This window comes from Ylistrum balloti, unplaced genomic scaffold, assembly GCF_031769215.1.
Source record: "Ylistrum balloti isolate Yb309-2 unplaced genomic scaffold, AGI_CSIRO_Ybal_v1 Utg370556, whole genome shotgun sequence".
NCBI lineage: Eukaryota > Metazoa > Mollusca > Bivalvia > Pectinida > Pectinidae > Ylistrum > Ylistrum balloti.
In genome coordinates, this window is record NW_026782350.1 from 350,069 (window position 1) to 372,968 (window position 22,900).

Consider the following 22,900-nt stretch of genomic DNA (forward strand, 5'->3'; position numbering starts at 1 on the left):
GGTGTTTACTGTTTGTGTACATTGTAAGATATTTGGATATTCTCAGTGTTTACTGTTTGTGTACATTGTAAGATATTTGGATATCCTCAGTGTTTACTGTTTGTGTACATTGTAAGATATTTGGATATTCTCAGTGTTTATTGTTGTGTACATTGTAAGATATTTGGATATCCTCAGTGTTTATTGTTGTGTACATTGTAAGATATTTGGATATTCTCAGTGTTGGATATTCTCAGTGTTTATTGTTGTGTACATTGTAAGGTATTTGGATAGTCTCAGTGTTTACTGTTTGTGTACATTGTAAGATATTTGGATATCCTCAGTGTTTACTGTTTGTGTACATTGTAAGATATTTGGATATTCTCAGTGTTTACTGTTTGTGTACATTGTAAGATGTTTGAATATTTCACGATGTTGTAGTTTTTTTCTTTACATCATTGAATACCAACAATCATCAAGAAATAAAAAGAAAAAAATTGATGAATCAGAAAGCTGCATAAAAAATTAATTATCAAAAGTTTATCTCAGGTATATAAATGAGATTTTTGAAAATTATGAAAAGTTTCATATATCTCAAATGAAGTGGAAATAAATGAAAGATTCTGTTTATCACAAAACAAATGTACATTTGTGAAAACAGTATCTAATGAAACTGGAGCAAAATTAAAGTGTATATTATTCTTGTTTGATATCATCCTGCGGTGATGTTAGAACAACGTCACGAGGAAGATTTAATTACACTATGGAAACCATGGTAACCTTCAGCCAATAAAAGCTTGGCTAGGTCATATTATGTGTGTGTCATAACAAACATTGATGCCATAAGTGTTACTACACTGATAGCAGGACAGCTATAATATAGATATATATTTGTAAAACAAATTGTTCCGTTTCAGATAAAAGCATTCCAGGCAGCTCACCCTGACATGGGATCTGGTACACGAGCTTATGAACAGGCAATAGAGAAGACTGAAGGCAATATACGCTGGATGAAACAGAATTACGCCACACTCCAATCATGGCTGGACAAAGCGGTTGGTTCAGAAACGAAGACTACTGTTGAGGATCTTAGACTGCCGCGGGCGATACTACCTTCTTTGTATGAATTAGAAATATTCCCCGATTTTTATCAACCAGATCCAAAAGATTTCACCTTCAATGGTACAGTCAAAATCTATATATCATGTGTAGAAATGACAAAGAATATCACACTGCATGTAAACAAACTCTCTGTGGACGAGAAAAGCTTAAAATTAGAAGCGATTTCTGGAGCAGCTGTCCCAGCAATTGTTAAAATAACAAAGGACGAAGCAAGGCAGTTTCTGATATTGGATCTAGACAGAGATCTAAGTCTAGACAACTACACACTCGAGATAAAGTTTACTGGGCCTTTGGTGGATGATATGGCTGGACTTTATTATAGTTCATATCAACAAGGCGGTGAAGATGTGTAAGTACAATCTGGTAGTTATGCAAACATTTAAAAAAAATTTAAAGATTACATTTTACTTAAAAACTCAAAATCTAGAAAAAAAACCAGAAATATTTATTTTATAATGTTAATAGATATGAGTTTAGACTATCGGTTGTATTATAGGATGTAGTTCTGACATAATCTGTGTTAATGATAGAAGTACTATAATCATTTTTATAACTAATAAGCCCAGTCTTAGTTCTACATTATACAATATGTATGTTGTTATGTGTTACCCTCTTTGTCACTGTAGATACATGGCTACGACACAGCTCGAATCCACGGATGCTAGAAAGATGTTTCCGTGTTTTGACGAACCAAACATGAAGGCACAATTCCAGATCACTGTCGTCAGGAAAGCTGATCTTATATCGTTATCTAACATGGAAATACAGACAACAGCACCGTGGTGAGTGTGAATATTTCATTTCCAAAACTTATCAGAATTTATTTCATTTTGATGCTGGTGTTTAATAATTTTATCATGAGCTGATGCTGTTATGGATAAAGGTCTAGAATTTGTTGTTACATCAATGTGATGAGGTCTAGAATTTGTTGTTACATCAATGTGATGAGGACTAGAATTTGTTGTTACATCAATGTAATGAGGTCTAGAATTTGTTGTTACATCAATGTAATGAGGTCTAGAATTTGTTGTTACATCAATGTGATGAGGTCTAGAATTTGTTGTTACATCAATGTGATGAGGCCTATAATTTGCTGTTACATCAATGTAATGAGGTCTAGAATTTGTTGTTACATCAATGTAATGAGGTCTAGAATTTGTTGTTACATCAATGTGATGAGGTCTAGAATTTGCTGTTACATCAATGTAATGAGGTCTATAATTTGTTGTTACATCAATGTGATGAGGTCTAGAATTTGTTCAATGTAATGGATAAAGATCTAGAATTTGTTGTTACATCAATGTGATGAGGTCTAGAATTTGTTGTTTCATCAATGTGATGAGGTCTAGAATTTGTTGTTACATCAATGTGATGAGGTCTAGAATTTGTTGTTACATCAATGTGATGAGGTCTATAATTTGTTGTTACATCAATGTAATGAGGTCTAGAATTTGTTGTTACATCAATGTGATGAGGTCTAGAATTTGTTGTTACATCAATGTAATTAGGTCTAGAATTTGTTATTACATCAATGTGATGAGGTCTAGAATTTGTTGTTACATGAATGTGATGAGGTCTAGAATTTGTTGTTACATGAATGTAATGAGGTCTATAATTTGTTGTTACATCAATGTGATGAGGTCTAGAATTTGTTGTTACATCAATGTAATGAGGTCTATAATTTGTTGTTACATCAATGTGATGAGGTCTAGAATTTGTTGTTACATCAATGTAATGAGGTCTAGAATTTGTTGTTACATCAATGTGATGAGGTCTAGAATTTGTTGTTACATCAATGTAATGAGGTCTAGAATTTGTTGTTACATGAATGTGATGAGGTCTAGAATTTGTTCAATGTAATGGATAAAGATCTAGAATTTGTTGTTACATCAATGTGATGAGGTCTAGAATTTGTTGTTACATGAATGTGATGAGGTCTAGAATTTGTTGTTTCATCAATGTGATGAGGACTAGAATTTGTTGTTACATCAATGTGATGAGGTCTAGAATTTGTTGTTACATGAATGTGATGAGGACTAGAATTTGTTGTTTCATCAATGTGATGAGGACTAGAATTTGTTGTTACATCAATGTAATGAGGTCTAGAATTTGTTGTTACATCAATGTAATGAGGTCTAGAATTTGTTGTTACATGAATGTAATGAGGTCTAGAATTTGTTGTTACATCAATGTGATGAGGTCTAGAATTTGTTGTTACATCAATGTGATGAGGCCTAGAATTTGTTGTTACATGAATGTGATGAGGTCTAGAATTTGTTGTTACATGAATGTGATGAGGTCTAGAATTTGTTGTTACATGAATGTGATGAGGTCTAGAATTTGTTGTTACATCAATGTAATGAGGTCTAGAATTTGTTGTTTCATCAATGTGATGAGGTCTAGAATTTGTTGTTTCATCAATGTAATGAGGTCTAGAATTTGTTGTTACATGAATGTAATGAGGTCTAGAATTTGTTGTTACATCAATGTGATGAGGTCTAGAATTTGTTGCTTCATCAATGTAATGAGGTCTAGAATTTGTTGTTACATGAATGTAATGAGGTCTAGAATTTGTTGTTTCATCAATGTGATGAGGTCTAGAATTTGTTGTTACATCAATGTAATGAGGTCTAGAATTTGTTGTTACATGAATGTAATGAGGTCTAGAATTTGTTGTTACATGAATGTGATGAGGTCTAGAATTTGTTGTTTCATCAATGTGATGAGGTCTAGAATTTGCTGTTACATCAATGTGATGAGGTCTAGAATTTGTTGTTTCATCAATGTGATGAGGTCTAGAATTTGTTGTTACATGAATGTAATGAGGTCTAGAATTTGTTGTTACATGAATGTGATGAGGTCTAGAATTTGTTGTTTCATCAATGTGATGAGGTCTAGAATTTGCTGTTACATCAATGTGATGAGGTCTAGAATTTGTTGTTTCATCAATGTGATGAGGTCTAGAATTTGTTGTTACATGAATGTGATGAGGTCTAGAATTTGTTGTTACATGAATGTGATGAGGTCTAGAATTTGTTGTTTCATCAATGTGATGAGGTCTAGAATTTGTTGTTACATGAATGTGATGAGGTCTAGAATTTGTTGTTACATGAATGTGATGAGGTCTAGAATTTGTTGTTACATGAATGTGATGAGGTCTAGAATTTGTTGTTACATGAATGTGATGAGGTCTAGAATTTGTTGTTTCATCAATGTGATGAGGTCTAGAATTTGTTGTTACATCAATGTGATGAGGTCTAGAATTTGTTGTTACATCAATGTGATGAGGTCTAGAATTTGTTGTTACATGAATGTGATGAGGTCTAGAATTTGTTGTTTCATCAATGTGATGAGGTCTAGAATTTGTTGTTACATCAATGTAATGAGGTCTAGAATTTGTTGTTTCATCAATGTGATGAGGTCTAGAATTTGTTGTTACATGAATGTGATGAGGTCTAGAATTTGTTGTTTCATCAATGGGATGAGGTCTAGAATTTGTTGTTACATCAATGTGATGAGGTCTAGAATTTGTTGTTACATCAATGTGATGAGGTCTAGAATTTGTTGTTACATCAATGTAATGAGGTCTAGAATTTGTTGTTACATCAATGTGATGAGGACTAGAATTTGTTGTTACATCAATGTGATGAGGACTAGAATTTGTTGTTACATCAATGTGATGAGGTCTAGAATTTGTTGTTACATGAATGTGATGAGGTCTAGAATTTGTTGTTACATGAATGTGATGAGGTCTAGAATTTGTTGTTACATCAATGTAATGAGGTCTAGAATTTGTTGTTTCATCAATGTGATGAGGTCTAGAATTTGTTGTTTCATCAATGTAATGAGGTCTAGAATTTGTTGTTACATGAATGTAATGAGGTCTAGAATTTGTTGTTTCATCAATGTGATGAGGTCTAGAATTTGTTGTTACATCAATGTGATGAGGTCTAGAATTTGTTGTTTCATCAATGTGATGAGGTCTAGAATTTGTTGTTACATCAATGTAATGAGGTCTAGAATTTGTTGTTACATGAATGTAATGAGGTCTAGAATTTGTTGTTTCATCAATGTGATGAGGTCTAGAATTTGTTGTTACATCAATGTGATGAGGTCTAGAATTTGTTGTTACATCAATGTAATGAGGTCTAGAATTTGTTGTTACATCAATGTGATGAGGTCTAGAATTTGTTGTTACATCAATGTAATGAGGTCTAGAATTTGTTGTTACATGAATGTAATGAGGTCTAGAATTTGTTGTTTCATCAATGTGATGAGGTCTAGAATTTGTTGTTACATCAATGTGATGAGGTCTAGAATTTGTTGTTACATCAATGTAATGAGGTCTAGAATTTGTTGTTACATCAATGTGATGAGGTCTAGAATTTGTTGTTACATCAATGTAATGAGGTCTAGAATTTGTTGTTATGACATTATAATTATGATGTTAAAACATGTTTTTTAGAATTTGGTCAATGTTTTGACTTTACTGTTGTGAAAGCTTTGAAGTCCATCATACCTCTCTGATCACACACAAAGATTAAACATTACAATGGCTGCTGTCTGTGATTGTGTGGTAATGGTGTTGTTATTTATCACATGCTTTGGAGAATGAGAAACAAGTTCTGCTATTTGTTTCTAGTCTATAATGTATCAGGGGTATAGTAATCAATTCTTAGTTGTATTCTAATCTTATTTCAGGCTGGACACTGGCTACTTGGCTGACCAGTACTTTGTATCACCCATCATGTCTACCTACCTTGTAGCCTTGGTTGTCTGTGATTTTGCTCATATCAATGGTACTACAAAGAATGGCATCTATGTAAGTACCATATATTATGATAAACCATGTATTTTGATAAACAATATTTATTATGATAAATAGTATTTAAGTATTATGATTAACAACATATACAATAATAAACCATATTCATACATTATGATAAACAATATTCATGTATTTTGATAAACAATATGTATTATGATAAGCAATATGTATTTTTGTAAGCAATATGTATTATGATAAACAATATGTATTATGATAAACAATATGTATTATGATAAACAATAAGTATTATGGTAAGCAATATGTATTATGATAAACAATATGTATTATGATAAGCAATATGTATTTTTGTAAGCAATATGTATTATGATAAACAATATGTATTATGATAAACAATATGTATTATGATAAACAATAAGTATTATGGTAAGCAATATGTATTATGATAAACAATATGTATTATGATAAGCAATATGTATTTTTGTAAGCAATATGTATTATGATAAACAATAAGTATTATGGTAAGCAATATGTATTATGATAAACAATATGTATTATGATAAACAATAAGTATTATGGTAAGCAATATGTATTACGATAAACAGTATATATTATGATAAACAATATGTATTTTTGTAAGCAATATGTATTATGATAAACAATATGTATTATGATAAACAATAAGTATTATGGTAAGCAATATGTATTATGATAAACAATATGTATTATGATAAGCAATATGTATTTTTGTAAGCAATATGTATTATGATAAACAGTATGTATTATGATAAACAATATCAATTATGACAAACAATATAAGTGTATTGATATAAATAATGTTGTGTAAGTATATTTATAGTACAATAAACAATATACTATAACTTATTACAGTATTTATGGTATTACAATAAATGGTTTTTTTGAGTGTGACAGTCCTCCATTTAATGATATACAGTCAAACTTTGATGTTTCCAAGTTCAAGGGTCTACCGAAAAAACTTTGATATATTTCGACTCGAATCATTTGCAGTGGGTTAGATACACATTTTAATGTTCATGGCCATATATAGTTGATGACATGATATTTCTACCTGAACAAACACAACAAATACCAAAACACAAGATTAAATGAAAAAATGCATTTTTATCTTAACACAGAACATTTTCATTCATAATAAGGTCATTACTTTAAAAAGAAATCAAGGAGAAGTTGATAATGCGTGCTAATGTTTACATTGTGTCTTCCTGCCACACAGTATATGTATTTTACAGATCACAGCATTAACGAGGCCTTCACATGTTACAGTAATCATTTCAAGACTGATACCTAAACATTATAGGGACTAATGAATTTAAATGAAAGCAAATTAATATGCAAGTATGAAAAAAAATGTTTATTTTGTAAACACCATAATATTTACATATGTACAGTGATTAAGAATATATATAAAAAATGGTGACGCAAGTCCATGATAATGATCACCATTAAAACGTACAATCTATTTCTCACCTGATGCTCAATATTTACATGTCCATGTGTGACCCGCAGGTGTACCAAATCATTGAAATACTTTAACACTGTCAACATATGATAACACTGAACCCTTTATTTCCCCCCACAGTACGGAGCGCTGGCCCCTAAAGAAATGATTGACCAGGCGGAATTTGCTCTCGATGTTGGTATCGATACTATAACATTGTACGAGGATTACTTCGATATCAAGTTTCCGCTAAAGAAACAAGGTAAACACTGATTATAATAGGAAACAGTTAATATTGAGTTGTAGAGTAAATAATAAACCAGGTGTTATATGTAGGATTGGTATTTTACATATTCTGTATTTTAAGTTTTTTCACCTGCCTCTGATTTTCTGGGTTTTTTCTGTCCTTTTATTACACGAGGAGTATCATATATACTCATAATTTTAAAATTTAGAAAAAAATTTCATTCCTGATCTTAAACGGTGAAAATTTAACAGGTCTGAATGAAGTAAGATCTTCTATTCTGTATGCTGAGCGATGGAGCACATTCCCAATGATATTGATGGTAAATAACGTATGAGTGCAGAGATTTGTAAGCTACAGTGGTATCTGTAGTCATATGTTGTATGTATGTCTGACAAAGTAACTTACGATCCTTGCTCGTTCTGTCAAGGGATCTTGTATGAATGTTATTTTTATTTCTAAAGAAATGATCGCTATCCCTGATTTCGCGGCGGGAGCTATGGAGAACTGGGGACTTATCACATACAGGGAGACGGCCATGTTGTATGAAGAGGGAGTATCGTCAGAGTCAAATAAACAACGTGTCACTACCGTCATCACTCATGAACTTGCTCACCAGGTTACATATCAAATCATGAACTTTGACCTCTTTCCAATTGCTTATCAGGTCACATGTCATTTAACCTCCTAAAAAACCCTTGTGAAATATGAGCTTGCTTGCTGAGTTGATGAATTCATGACAAACCAATTTCTTTCATCAAACAACAAATTTATCTACTGTAAAATAATATATTTTTGTGTGACTAAAATTTTGTGGTTTTCCAAATAGATACATGTCAAAGTTTTAATCTGTTTTTTGTGGACACATAACTTTGTGGATATAGTATAAAATAAATCTCCTGCCAAATTGGTGATTTTCAAACAGACTAATATGATTTTACATTTCAGTGGTTTGGTAACCTTGTGACCTTAGACTGGTGGGATGACCTTTGGCTCAATGAAGGGTTCGCGACCTTTGTAGAATACTTTGGTGGAGATAAAAAATTCCCGGAATGGAACTATGTATGTAATGTTAATCTAGTTTCACTATTTTTTTTGAAAAAAATCTTTGCCAAATTGTTTTCAATCAAAATAAACTTGCCATTAAGGCCACCACTGTATAAAAGCCACCTGTCTCTATAGATCAATTTTATTGTTGTGTAAAATAATTTGTAGTAATTGAACCATCACCAAGATGCTACCTGTCAATAGAGGCCACCTGTCTGCAAATGTTCCCTGTAAATAGAGGCCACCTGTCTGCAAATGTTACCTGTCTATAAAGACCACCCATTCATTATGTAACCTGCCTATAAAAGCCACCAGTGTACGAATGTCACCTGCCTATAATGGTCAAATGTCTGCAAGTGTTACCTGTTTATAAAGGCCACCCATCTATTGTGAAGCCTGTCTATAAAAGCCACCAGTGTACAAATTTTACCTGTATATAAAGACCACCCATCTATTGTGAAACCTGTCTATAAAAGCCATCAGTGTACGAATGTCACCTGTCTATAATGGTCACATGTCTGCAAATGTCACCTGTCTATAAAGGCCACCCATCTATTGTGAAGCCTGTCTATAAAAGCCACCAGTGTACAAATTTTACCTGTATATAAAGGCCACCCATCTATTGTGAAGCCTGTCTATAAAAGCCACCAGTGTACAAATTTTACCTGTATATAAAGACCACCAATCTATTGTGAAACCTGTCTATAAAAGCCATCAGTGTACGAATGTCACCTGTCTATAATGGTCACATGTCTGCAAATGTCACCTGTCTATAAAGGCCACCCATCTATTGTGAAACCTGTCTATAAAAGCCACCAATGTACAAATGTTACCTGTCTTTAAAGGCCACCCATCTATTGTGAAACCTGTCTATAAAGTCAACAGTGTACAAATGTTACCTGTCTATAATGGTCACATGTCTACAAATGTGTATAAAGGCCACCTTTCTATGAAGGTTTTTATAGACAGACTTAACTGAAAATAGATCTAATTCTTACAATGTTTTGTTTTTTTAGTTTGATGTTTTTACGATCGAGCAACTCCAGGATGCATTTGATTTTGACGGACTTGTGACGTCACATCCTCTGTTTACTCCAGTGTACACCCCTGATCAGATCAGTGAAGTGTTTGACACCATATCATACGCAAAGGTCAGTCATTGAAGGACAGTGTAGTAGGATCATTTATTATCTTTTATAAGAGAAATATACAAAGGTGGGTTTCTTACCAGTGAGGGGCCTACTGTAGTAAAAATAAAGTATATCTATCACATTTAGGGATTTCTTTCATGTTCAGTAAATTTTGATATCATTTGTTTGACTGTAGAATCAACAATGCAAGATTTGTTGTTTAAATGTGATCAATTTTTATACGCCGTCAGAGGCGGTCATATATTGGCGTCGTCTTCTCTGTCTGTCCGTCAGTCCATCCGTTTCTTGTGAACGCAACACCTCTTAAACTAATCATCAGATTTTCACGAAACTTGCTCAATGTCACTACTACAATGGGTAGATGTGCATGAAGGGGCTATTTTTTGGTGCGTTGATTTTTGTAAGATTTATGCCATTTTCAACTTTGTATCTGTAGCTTGCTCATAGTGGAGCCTTGTGAACACAACTCCTCCTAAACTGTTGATCAGATTTTCATAAAACTTGCTCAATGTCACTAATACAATGGTTCAATGTGCATGAAGGGGCAATTTTACGGTTCATTGATTTTTGGAAAATTTGGACTACATAAAAAAAGTCAGCTCGGCTGGTTAGCATAGTAAGACTTTCAACTCTGAACAAGTGTGGATAAACTGTTTTGCTCAAGGCAACACTCTGCTGCCCCTGCAGGGATCAAAACTACTACCCAGGCAACCAGGATCTCAGGCCCCTGTTTCTTCCAGCTAAGCTAACTGGTCTCACAGACTTCATACTGAGCTTATATATACAGACATGTTAAAAACGATAAATAAAAGGACCAATATTGATCTTTATATTTTGTGGCGGCGCATATTGTGTCCACGGCACTCTTGTTTCTGATATTTCTTCATATTTTTCTTACTCTCTGTATCAACCACGGTGTCATAAGAGTCAGAGTATCACAGAGTGTCACAGAGTATCATAGAGTATTACAGAGTATCACAGAGTATTACAGAGTGTCACAGAGTATCACAGAGTGTCACAGAGTATCACAGAGTGTCACAGAGTATTACAGAGTATCACAGAGTGTCACAGAGTATCACAGAGTATCACAGAGTGTCAGAGAGTATCACAGAGTATCACAGAGTGTCAGAGAGTATCACAGAGTATTACAGAGTATTACAGAGTATCACAGTGTTACAGAGTATCACTGAGTATCACAGAGTGTTACAGAGTATCACTGAGTATCACAGAGTGTCAGAGAGTATCACAGAGTGTCAGAGAGTATCACAGAGGGTCACAGAATATCACAGAGTATCACACAGTATCACAGAGGGTCACAGAATATCACAGAGGGTCACAGAATATCACAGAGGGTCACAGAGTATCACAGAGTGTCAGAGAGTATCACAGAGGGTCACAGAATATCACAGAGTATCACAGAGTATCACAGAGTATCACAGAGTGTCACAGAGTATCACACAGTATCACAGAGTGTTTCCCTGTCAACATATCAGTGAATATCACAACACAGTTCCTAAACAATTAATGGATTAGCATTATTCAGTGATAACTTGCCTTACTAATTGTTGTTTCCAGCTTTTTCTTTACACCCTACATGTCCAGAAAATTCGGCATTGCCATAAATTGTAAAGCTTAAGTTACTATTTCACTTGGCTGTCTGACACACATGACAACCGTATTGTTTTGTTACACTCCAGGGAGGCAGTGTCATCAGGATGATGCGATTCTTTGTTGGGGAGAGAACTTTCCAGTTGGGGATACAGGTATTTGTCTCTGAATAATTCTGTACTATTAAGTTTTCATTTCTTATATTGGTCAGTATTATTACTGTAAAATATTACATTTTTGTGAGGCTAAATTTTTGTGGTTTTGAGATTTGATTTTGTAGATATATTTAGCCTTATCATTGTCAGTTGCGTATACCTGCTCATGAATTGCCATGGTGTAGGAATATATCAAATAATATAAATGTTTCCTTCCCTTATGCGAAAATTGAAGATGATAACTATAAGCATTGAATACCTTTCAGTTGGCGTTCATGGGCATATAAATTCCAACAGGATAAAGGCAAATTCAACATGGAGCTGACATGCTTCATTAAATTTGGCCTTATCCTGTTGAGACTCATTCAAATAAATAAATATACTTACACTGATTTTAAGAGTTCGTGGGCATATGAATTCATGAATGAAGTGTCCAGGTAATTAATTGGCTTGTAGAATATTTTGTCATATAATTTGCCTCATTATTCTCTAATATTCAGATATAACATTTTTACATTATACATATTATGACGTCAGGTATAGATAATTAAATGACGTCAAAGGAAAACATTGGTGACTGTAGATATAGAGCTGACATGACTTCAAGTTTGACTCAGAAAAATCTGTGTTCTATAATATTTACTTGAATAATTCTTAGACGTGTGTGGTAAAATTTCCAGAATATTTTATTTATAGAAATACCTGAAACAGAGACAGTACAGGAACGCAGATCATGATGACTTGTGGGCCGCAATGGAGGAGGTAAAGTCTTTTTCGTTGTTGATTTTCGTTGTTGTAAATCAATTATCAAAAGATACGCAAATAAAAATTAATGATCAAATGAGACAACTCTTGGTTAAATTAAAAAAAAAAAAAAATTCTGTTGTCTTCACTTTAGTCGTAATGATATTACAGTAACTAGTCGATAACCATGACCTTTTAAGGTAATATTCTTTCGTTCCTAATGTTATTTTCTTGACGTGTCTGGGTCAATCTGGGTCATTGACATCATTAACAACTGTCACCTGGGATAGATTTTTAACGAGAATTTTGTGGAGAATTACCTGGTCTTATTCTCGTACTTTTTCACGAGTAAATCTTTCTTTTGTTCATATTTCGTCGTAGTTTTATGGAATTTCCGTTTAAAATAGGATTATGTGACCCTGTTGGTATTTTCTTGATGTGTTTTATACTGTCATATCTACCTTGTAAAAAGTTATATAAGACGTTTCTTGCTTCAAACACCTCACATAGGTGAAAATTTCATTAAATAATGATTTTTGTTATCAAATACAGCAAATAAAAGAGGAACATCGTAACCTACCAGTGAAGGATATTATGAATACATGGATCCTCCAGATGAACTACCCCGTCGTGACCCTCAGTAAGGTCAACAACACACAGATACGGGTCACTCAGAAACGTTTCCTTACTAATCCAAATGCTGTAGACCCGGGCAGATTTGTCTCCCCTTACAAGTAAGTACTGTCACAAACATACATTTTAATGTTTAGTGTAATTGACCTGTTTAGGCTCATCTTGTCATGTAACATGTTGAAACTACAAAGGAACCACCAGGTACAGATAGGGAGGCTAAATTATGGATATATAATACAGGGGGCCAGTCCTACCTGTCCTAAATCTTAAATAGTTGACCTGTCACCAATATTCAAAATTACCACATTGTTATGTACATATATATATGGGTGAGGTGAGGCAGACCAGTGTTACTGGATGAGGGGGAGATAACTCTTTTGTGAAAGCATTAATAAATTGGATAGAGAAGAAACATGTGGCTGTGTTGTGTCGTTGAGGTATAGACATCACATATTCATTTGCAAATTTATGTTTTATTTTATAACTCTTGATACTAATTCCCTAATTAGAACAGCATGTTTCAAGGTCGATACGCATGTTTCAAGGTCAATACACACATACTTCCAGGAAGTGCTATCATATTCAATACTAGTGGAAATGGGTTAAATTTTATTTATAGTTTACCTTACATCAGTATAGAGGGGTAGGAATGCTCACAAATAAGCCCCCCCCCACCCCTCCCATTTACAAATCTACTTTCCACCTTATACTACAGGGAAAAAGTCCTGTGAGTTTGCTACAATCTTTCACTGTGTACTTCAGTGCAAATACACTTTACACTAGTCATACATTTGATGAAGGTGACAGTGTAGTCGTCGATATAACACACATCAATTCTCTAATTGGTTGTACTATAAGGATATCTGTTAGATGTACTGAAGTTGATGTGTTGAGTGAATGGTTTACAGTTCTATCCTTAACAGAAAATTCAGAAACTGCAGTGTAGACTTTACATATAACGTTTACAACACCCGGTAAAAGTGATTTCTTTTATCTTGGAATAATAACATGCTGCCTTTTCAACAACTTTACAGAAAAAAATAATTTTGTTACATCACAATAGGTTTAAGTGGGACTCTGAACACATTACTTACCTTGTATATCACGTGTTTGTAGTTATACCTGGAGAATTCCAATAACAGTAACATACAAATCCAACGTCAATTTTGATCAGACCAACAATGATACGTACTGGCATAACAGCAAAGAGGATGGTAAGTGATCACACTTCAGTGTTAAAGATTTAATATAATCACCAGAAGGTAACACAGAACTAATTTCTGAAGGCATTAAAAAATTGTATGTTACACAGCTACTGTCAAACCCAGAGGCTCCATTATCTGGGGTTTTTTCAAAAGATTTAATAGACATTTAAGTTCATGAATAGACAAAGTTCATTAAAACTACTAATACATTTAACATTGCCCGGATTTAACAAAACCAAAAAAATTGTTTCACAAAAATTAATGATTATTTTTTAGTGACAGTATTGAGAACACCCATGCAGGATGGGGATTGGTTTCTGGGAAATGTCCAACAGTATGGTTTTTATCGAGTTAACTATGAGGAAAGCAATTGGGTTTTGCTAACAAACCAGTTAAAAACCGATCATAAGGTAGGTTTAAAAATGCATTAATGTATTAAAACAGTATGCTAATTAAGTATGGTTTGTAAATCTGTTGGGAACAGTGTTTGTTTTGTGTATTGTTTTGTTTCCATGGTGATCAAGAACCCCAAAAAATATGTCAGTTCTATAAAAAGATTTTTCAAGAATATTTTCTTAACGAAAGAAGGATTTTGTCTCCATGTTTTAAGTAATGATATTTTATGTGTTTAATAGATGTTCTTATATTAAAAAAAGACAGTATTACTTCACTGTCAGTAGACATGTAAACACAGTGAGGCATATTAACACTGAGGTATACTGTGTAATGAAAGGACTTTTTGATATGATTGGATGGTTTGAGGTTTTTTGTGTCCTTTACATGTCCTATTGCTAAATGTTGTCTCACAGATGAACCTCAGTGTTCTGATAGCGTAAAGGAACAAGATGCCTGCCCCTAATGGCAGCTGTAGGCTGATAGAATGATGTAATAACCATCATAAGCATTGCATACTTTAGTGCAAATGTGCTTCACAATGGTCGTATTTCTGAGGACAGTGGTTAGCAAAATGTCACATAAAATTCTTACTGGTTTTGATAAAAGAACATCTTAAATATCTGTTATATTATACTAATTGATAAAAGAACAACTATACTAATTGGTAAAAGAACAATTATACTAATTGGTAAAAGAACAATTATACTAATTGGTAAAAGAACAACTACTAATTGGTAAAAGAACATCTATACTAATTGATAAAAGAACAACTATACTAATTGGTAAAAGAACAGTTATATTAATTGATAAAAGAACAACTATACTAATTGGTAAAAGAACAACTATACTAATTGGTAAAAGAACAACTATATTAATTGTAAAAAACAACAACTATACTAATTGGTAAAAGAACAACTACTAATTGGTAAAAGAACAATTATACTAATTGGTAAAAGAACAACTACTAATTGATAAAAGAACAACTATACTAATTGGTAAAAGAACAATTATACTAATTGGTAAAAGAACAACTATACTAATTGGTAAAAGAACAATTATACTAATTGGTAAAAGAACAACTATACTAATTGGTAAAAGAACAACTATATTAATTGATAAAAGAACAACTATACTAATTGGTAAAAGAACATCTATACTAATTGGTTAAAGAACAATTATACTAATTGGTAAAAGAACAACTATATTAATTGATAAAAGAACAACTATACTAATTGGTAAAAGAACAATTATACTAATTGGTAAAAGAACAATTATACTAATTGGTAAAAGAACAACTATATTAATTGGTAAAAGAACAACTATACTAATTGATAAAAGAACAATTATACTAATTGGTAAAAGAACAATTATACTAATTGGTAAAAGAACAACTATACTAATTGGTAAAAGAACATCTATACTAATAGGTAAAAGAACAACTACTAATTGATAAAAGAACAACTATACTAATTGGTAAAAGAACAATTATACTAATTGATAAAAGAACAACTATACTAATTGGTAAAAGAACAACTATACTAATTGGTAAAAGAACAACTATTTGGTAAAAGAACAACTATACTAATTGGTAAAAGAACAATTATACTAATTGGTAAAAGAACAACTATATTAATTGATAAAAGAACAATTATACTAATTGGTAAAAGAACAACTATATTAATTGATAAAAGAACATCTATACTAATTGGTAAAAGAACAATTATACTAATAGGTAAAAGAACAACTACTAATTGATAAAAGAACAACTATACTAATTGGTAAAAGAACAATTATACTAATTGGTAAAATAACTACTATACTAATTGGTAAAATAACAACTATACTTATTGGTAAAATAACAATTATACTAATTGGTAAAAGAACAACTATTTGGTAAAAGAACAACTATACTAATTGGTAAAAGAATAATTATACTAATTGGTAAAAGAACAACTATACTAATTGGTAAAAGAATAATTATACTATTTGGTAAAAGAACAATTATACTAATTGATAAAAGAATAATTATACTAATTGGTAAAAGAACAACTATACTAATTGGTAAAAGAACAACTATACTAATTGGTAAAAGAACAACTATACTAATTGGTAAAAGAACAACTATACTAATTGGTAAAAGAACAACTATACTAATTGGTAAAAGAACAATTATACTAATTGGTAAAAGAACAACTATACTAATTGGTAAAAGAACAACTATACTAATTGGTAAAAGAACAATTATACTATATTTGGTAAAAGAACAATTATACTAATTGATAAAAGAATAATTATACTAATTGGTAAAAGAACAACTATACTAATTGGTAAAAGAATAATTATACTAATTGGTAAAAGAACAACTATACTAATTGGTAAAAGAACAACTATACTAATTGGTAAAAGAACAACTATACTAATTGGTAAAAGAACAACTATACTAATTGGTAAAAGAATAATTATACTAATTGGTAAAAGAACAACTATACTAATTGGTAAAAGAATAATTATACTATTTGGTAAAAGAACAATTATACTAATTGATAAAAGAATAATTATACTAATTGGTAAAAGAACAACTATACTAATTGGTAAAAGAACAGTTATACTAATTGGTAAAAGAACAACTATACTAATTGGTAAAAGAACAACTATACTAATTGGTAAAAGAACAACTATACTAATTGGTAAAAGAACAATTATACTAATTGGTAAAAGAACAACTATACTAATTGGTAAAAGAACAATTATACTAATTGGTAAAAGAACAATTATATTTGGTAAAAGAACAACTATACTAATTGGTAAAAGAACAATTATACTAATTGGTAAAAGAACAACTATACTAATTGGTAAAAGAACAACTATACTAATTGGTAAAAGAACAACTATACTAATTGGTAAAAGAACAACTATACTAATTGGTAAAAGAACAACTATACTAATTGGTAAAAGAACAACTATACTAATTGGTAAAAGAACAACTATACTAATTGGTAAAAGAACAATTATACTAATTGGTAAAAGAACAACTATATTAATTGATAAAAGAACAATTATACTAATTGGTAAAAGAACAATTATACTAATTGATAAAAGAACAATTATACTAATTGGTAAAAGAACAACTATACTAATTGGTAAAAGAACAACTATACTAATTGGTAAAAGAATAATTATACTAATTGGTAAAAGAACAACTATACTAATTGGTAAAAGAACAACTATACTAATTGGTAAAAGAACAACTATATTAATTGATAAAAGAACAACTATACTAATTGGTAAAAGAACAATTATACTAATTGATAAAAGAACAATTATACTAATTGGTAAAAGAACAACTATACTAATTGGTAAAAGAACAACTATACTAATTGGTAAAAGAATAATTATACTAATTGGTAAAAGAACAACTATACTAATTTGTAAAAGAACAACTATAAAAATATTCTGAAATATCTGATTTTTTTTATAGGTGATCCACACAATAAACAGAGGACAGCTGATCAATGATGCCTGGAATCTTGCCAAGTATGGAATAATTACTCTATAATTATTAATTTTCGTGGATCAGTTATTTCCTTTGATTTCATGGGTACTCTTAATCCATGAATTCATTCATCCATGAACTGTTAACATAAATATAAGTCAATTTTTGGGCTATATTTAACTATGAAATCAAGCATCCATGAAATACTTTTTTTTTTCTTAACCACAAAAATATAATTGTACAGCAGCTTGATTTAAATTTTATCTGATTACAATATAAAATATTGATCATGAATGGAATTATGACAGAGGACATCAAGACATCTATTTGGCGATATCTACCCCTTTTTTGATACTACATCCTCTAAATCATGGACAGACATATAGTATAACCCTTGTTCCTCATTCTGTACAGTGGATACCAGTGGAAAACTGATATAATTCTTGCAATGAATAAAAACAAAATGAAAATGCTAATGAGTAAACAAAATTTGAATTCAAACTCAAAATCAGTGAAAGGAGGAAACAATTAAAGATACATTTCTAGTACATGTATTAGAATACATGAGAAATTTGTGAAATTGTCAATTGTTTCAGCGCTGGCGAGCTTTCTTTGAAGATTGCCCTTGATATGGTTGATTACTTGCTAGAAGAGATGGATTATGTCCCTTGGCATGCTGCTCTTGTCCAGCTTGGTTATACGGACTCGATGTTGATGAGAACAGAGCTGTACGGAGACTATACCAAAGTGATACAAAATCTCATCACCAAACCATTCCAAAGCGTAGGACTTGCTTCCAAGGACACTGATGGACATCTTGAAAAGTATGAAATAAATTCTTAAGTAAAAGGTTTGCTATACAAAGATAGCATCCAGATCCCTGTCCTATAAAACAGGACAAGAAAAGTAAATAATAGAATGATAGATCTGTTATAACAGTTTCCTTGTCATACAAATACAAGACTACTCCTCATTTCTCTGATGAAGTTTCCTTGTCCTACCAAGGCCAGACTACCCCTCATTTCTCTGATGAAGTTTCCTTGTCCTACCAAGGCCAGACTACCCCTCATTTCTCTGAAGAAGTTTCCTTGTCCTACCAAGGCCAGACTACCCCTCATTTCTCTGATGAAGTTTCCTTTGTCCTACCAAGGCCAGACTACCCCTCATTTCTCTGATGAAGTTTCCTTGCCCTACCAAGGCCAGACTACCCCTCATTTCTCTGATGAAGTTTCCTTGTCCTACCAAGGCCAGACTACCCCTCATTTCTCTGATGAAGTTTCCTTGTCCTACCAAGGCCAGACTACTCCTCATTTCTCTGATGAAGTTTCTTTGTCCTACCAAGGCCAGGCTACCCCTCATTTCTCTGATAAAGTTTCCTTGTCCTACCAAGGCCAGACTACCCCTCATTTCTCTGATGAAGTTTCCTTGTCATACAAATGCCAGACTACCCCTCATTTCTCTGAAGAAGTTTCCTTGTCCTACCAAGGCCAGACTACCCCTCATTTCTCTGATGAAGTTTCCTTGTCCTACCAAGGCCAGACTACCCCTCATTTCTCTGATGAAGTTTCCTTGTCCTACCAAGGCCAGACTACCCCTCATTTCTCTGATGAGGTTTCCTTGTCCTACCAAGGCCAGACTACCCCTCATTTCTCTGATGAAGTTTCCTTGTCATACAAATGCCAGACTACCCCTCATTTCTCTGATGAGGTTTCCTTGTCCTACCAAGGCCAGACTACCCCTCATTTCTCTGATGAAGTTTCCTTGTCCTAACAAGGCCAGACTACCTCTCATTTCTCTGATGAAGTTTCCTTGTCCTACCAAGGCCAGACTACCCCTCATTTCTCTGATCAAGTTTCCTTGTCCTACCAAGGCCAGACTACCCCTCATTTCTCTGATGAAGTTTCCTTGTCCTAACAAGGCCAGACTACCCCTCATTTCTCTGATGAAGTTTCCTTGTCATACAAATGCCAGACTACTCCTCATTTCTCTGATGAAGTTTCCTTGTCCTACCAAGGCCAGACTACCCCTCATTTCTCTGATCAAGTTTCCTTGTCCTACCAAGGCCAGACTACCCCTCATTTCTCTGATGAAGTTTCCTTGTCCTACCAAGGCCAGACTACCCCTCATTTTTTTGATAAAGCTTGGTCACAGAAAACTTACAGAAAGTCTGTTGATGTTTTTCAAATAATTCAGGTTACCTAAGTAGGAGCTGGGTAACAAAATTAAAGGAGAAACTGAAAAAAATGTTTGTTAATCATATCACATATAAATATGGAATATTTCCTTCTTGGATCTAAATTAGGACAATAAAACTGTCAAATCTTTCTCAAAATTTGATTTATGTTTGTTGTTGATAAATAACAGGATGTTGCGAATCTCGATATCTAGTCGGGCCTGTGGGTACGGGATTGAGGAGTGTGTAAGATCTGCTACAGATATGTTCCAGGAGTGGATGCTTAATCCCAGCAATAACAAGTAAGGAGACAGTGAAAGTCCTTTATATGTCAATTTTGAATTTTTAGCAGAACTGTTTAATCAAATATTCCAATCAGAAAAGTTGTTTCCATTTTTATGACGTCCGTAACAACTTGAGCAAAATTGCTTTCAGAATTAGTAGAAAATTTTTTTTTGTATTTCTAATAGACACACATAAATTTATAATTCGGTGCTATGTTTAGAAAACATCGTCAGTGTGATTAAAAAGTTAATGAAAGGTGTTAATCTGTAAATATGATTGTAAACGATCTGTACCCCTGACCCCAATAGCTCAAAAGTTAGAGTTAACCATTGGTTAGTGCAAAACTCAAATAGCTGCCACTGAACAAACATACAGTGTGAAATGTAAAAGTGATACTCAGTATATATCAATCCGACCTGTCTCAACAAACATACAGTGTGAAATGTAAAAGTGATACTCAATATATATCAATCCGACCTGTCTCAACAAACATACAGTGTGAAATGTAAAAGTGATACTCAATATATATCAATCCGACCTGTCTCAACAAACATACAGTGTGAAATGTAAAAGTGATACTCAATATATATCAATCTGACCTGTCTCAACAAACAAAAGTGTGAAATGTAAAAGTGATACTCAATATATATCAATCCGACCTGTCTCAACAAACAAAAGTGTGAAATGTAAAAGTGATACTCAATATATATCAATCCGACCTGTCTCAACAAACAAAAGTGTGAAATGTAAAAGTGATACTCAATATATATCAATCCGACCTGTCTCAACAAACAAAAGTGTGAAATGTAAAAGTGATACTCAATATATATCAATCCGACCTGTCTCAACAAACTTACAGTGTTAAATGATAGAAAATGTTTCCAATTTTCTTTAATTCATGTTTGAAAATTTTCACTAACCGCTGGTTATGTCTAATCAGCTTTTGAACAACCAGTATCATACCAGGACCTAAAGTTTATAATTTGGTGTCTTTTTGTTTGTTTTTTAATATTTCTTCTTAGGATCAACCCTGATGTAAAGCAGGCTGTGTACTGTACAGGGATCTCGGAGGGTGAGGCTCTCGAGTGGGATTTCCTTCATAGTCAGTACAAAACTACCAAAAATGCTGCAGAAAAGTCACGCATTCTGTATGCTCTGTCATGTTCCAAGGAGCCCTGGATACTCAGCAAGTTAGTATGATTGTTACATGGTCTTTGTGTACCTACCTGATTATGGTTGTATCCTTCGTTTTTTTGTTAAATATTTATTTTGTTTATGGTTACTGTGTTAACACAGTCTTGATTTCATTGTGCCTACTGGTATCAAAAATATTTATAGTGTAAGATATGATGTACCTGTTTAATTTTCAACATTATCAGTCACACATAATATTACAGGGGTTTAGTTTGTTACAACATCACATTGGACCAGATTCCTCTACGATGTGACAGAGTAACAAGATTTTGTGTCTAGTGGTAACCACATTAGATACAACAGATAAAAAAAACTCCTAACAGAATGGGAGAGAACAAACGTCCTGGTTGTCTTCAGTTGTTGATCGGATCACGAAGGAATCAAAGATGAATACCAATGGTATTCAATAGAACCCTTCACATTAAATACAGAAAACCCATTCATTTCTGCTACTCATTCATTCTCATTCATTTACTCTCCTCCACCGTTTCACAACAATATAATTTTACTCTCCTCCACCGTTTCACAACAATATAATTTTACTCTCCTTCACAACAATATAATTTTACTCTCCTTCACAACAATATAATTTTACTCTCCTTCACAACAATATAATTTTACTCTCCTTCACAACAATATAATTTTACTCTCCTTCACAACAATATAATTTTACTCTCCTTCACAACAAAATAATTTTACTCTCCTTCACAACAATATAATTTTACTCTCCTCCATCGTTTCACAACAATATAATTTTACTCTCCTCCATCGTTCCACAACAATATAATTTTACTCTCCTCCACAACAATATAATTTTACTCTCCTTCACAACAATATAATTTTACTCTCCTTCACCGTTTCACAACAATATAATTTTACTCTCCTTCACAACAAAATAATTTTACTCTCCTTCACAACAATATAATTTTACTCTCCTTCATCGTTTCACAACAATATAATTTTACTCTCCTTCACAACAATATAATTTTACTCTCCTCCACAACAATATAATTTTACTCTCCTTCACAACAATATAATTTTACTCTCCTTCACAACAAAATAATTTTACTCTCCTCCACAACAATATAATTTTACTCTCCTTCACAACAATATAATTTTACTCTCCTCCACAACAATATAATTTTACTCTCCTTCACAACAATATAATTTTACTCTCCTTCACAACAAAATAATTTTACTCTCCT

The 22,900-nt window shown here is 32.6% G+C and overlaps 1 protein-coding gene across 1 annotated transcript in view; it reads left to right on the plus strand.

The window, feature by feature from the left end:
- LOC132556246 (uncharacterized) overlaps positions 1 to 22,900 on the plus strand; it is a 139,812-nt gene that overhangs the window by 71,148 nt on the left and 45,764 nt on the right. The window contains 1 exon segment of the mRNA XM_060220630.1: positions 897 to 1,450. Coding sequence (XP_060076613.1) covers positions 897 to 1,450 — 554 coding nt within the window.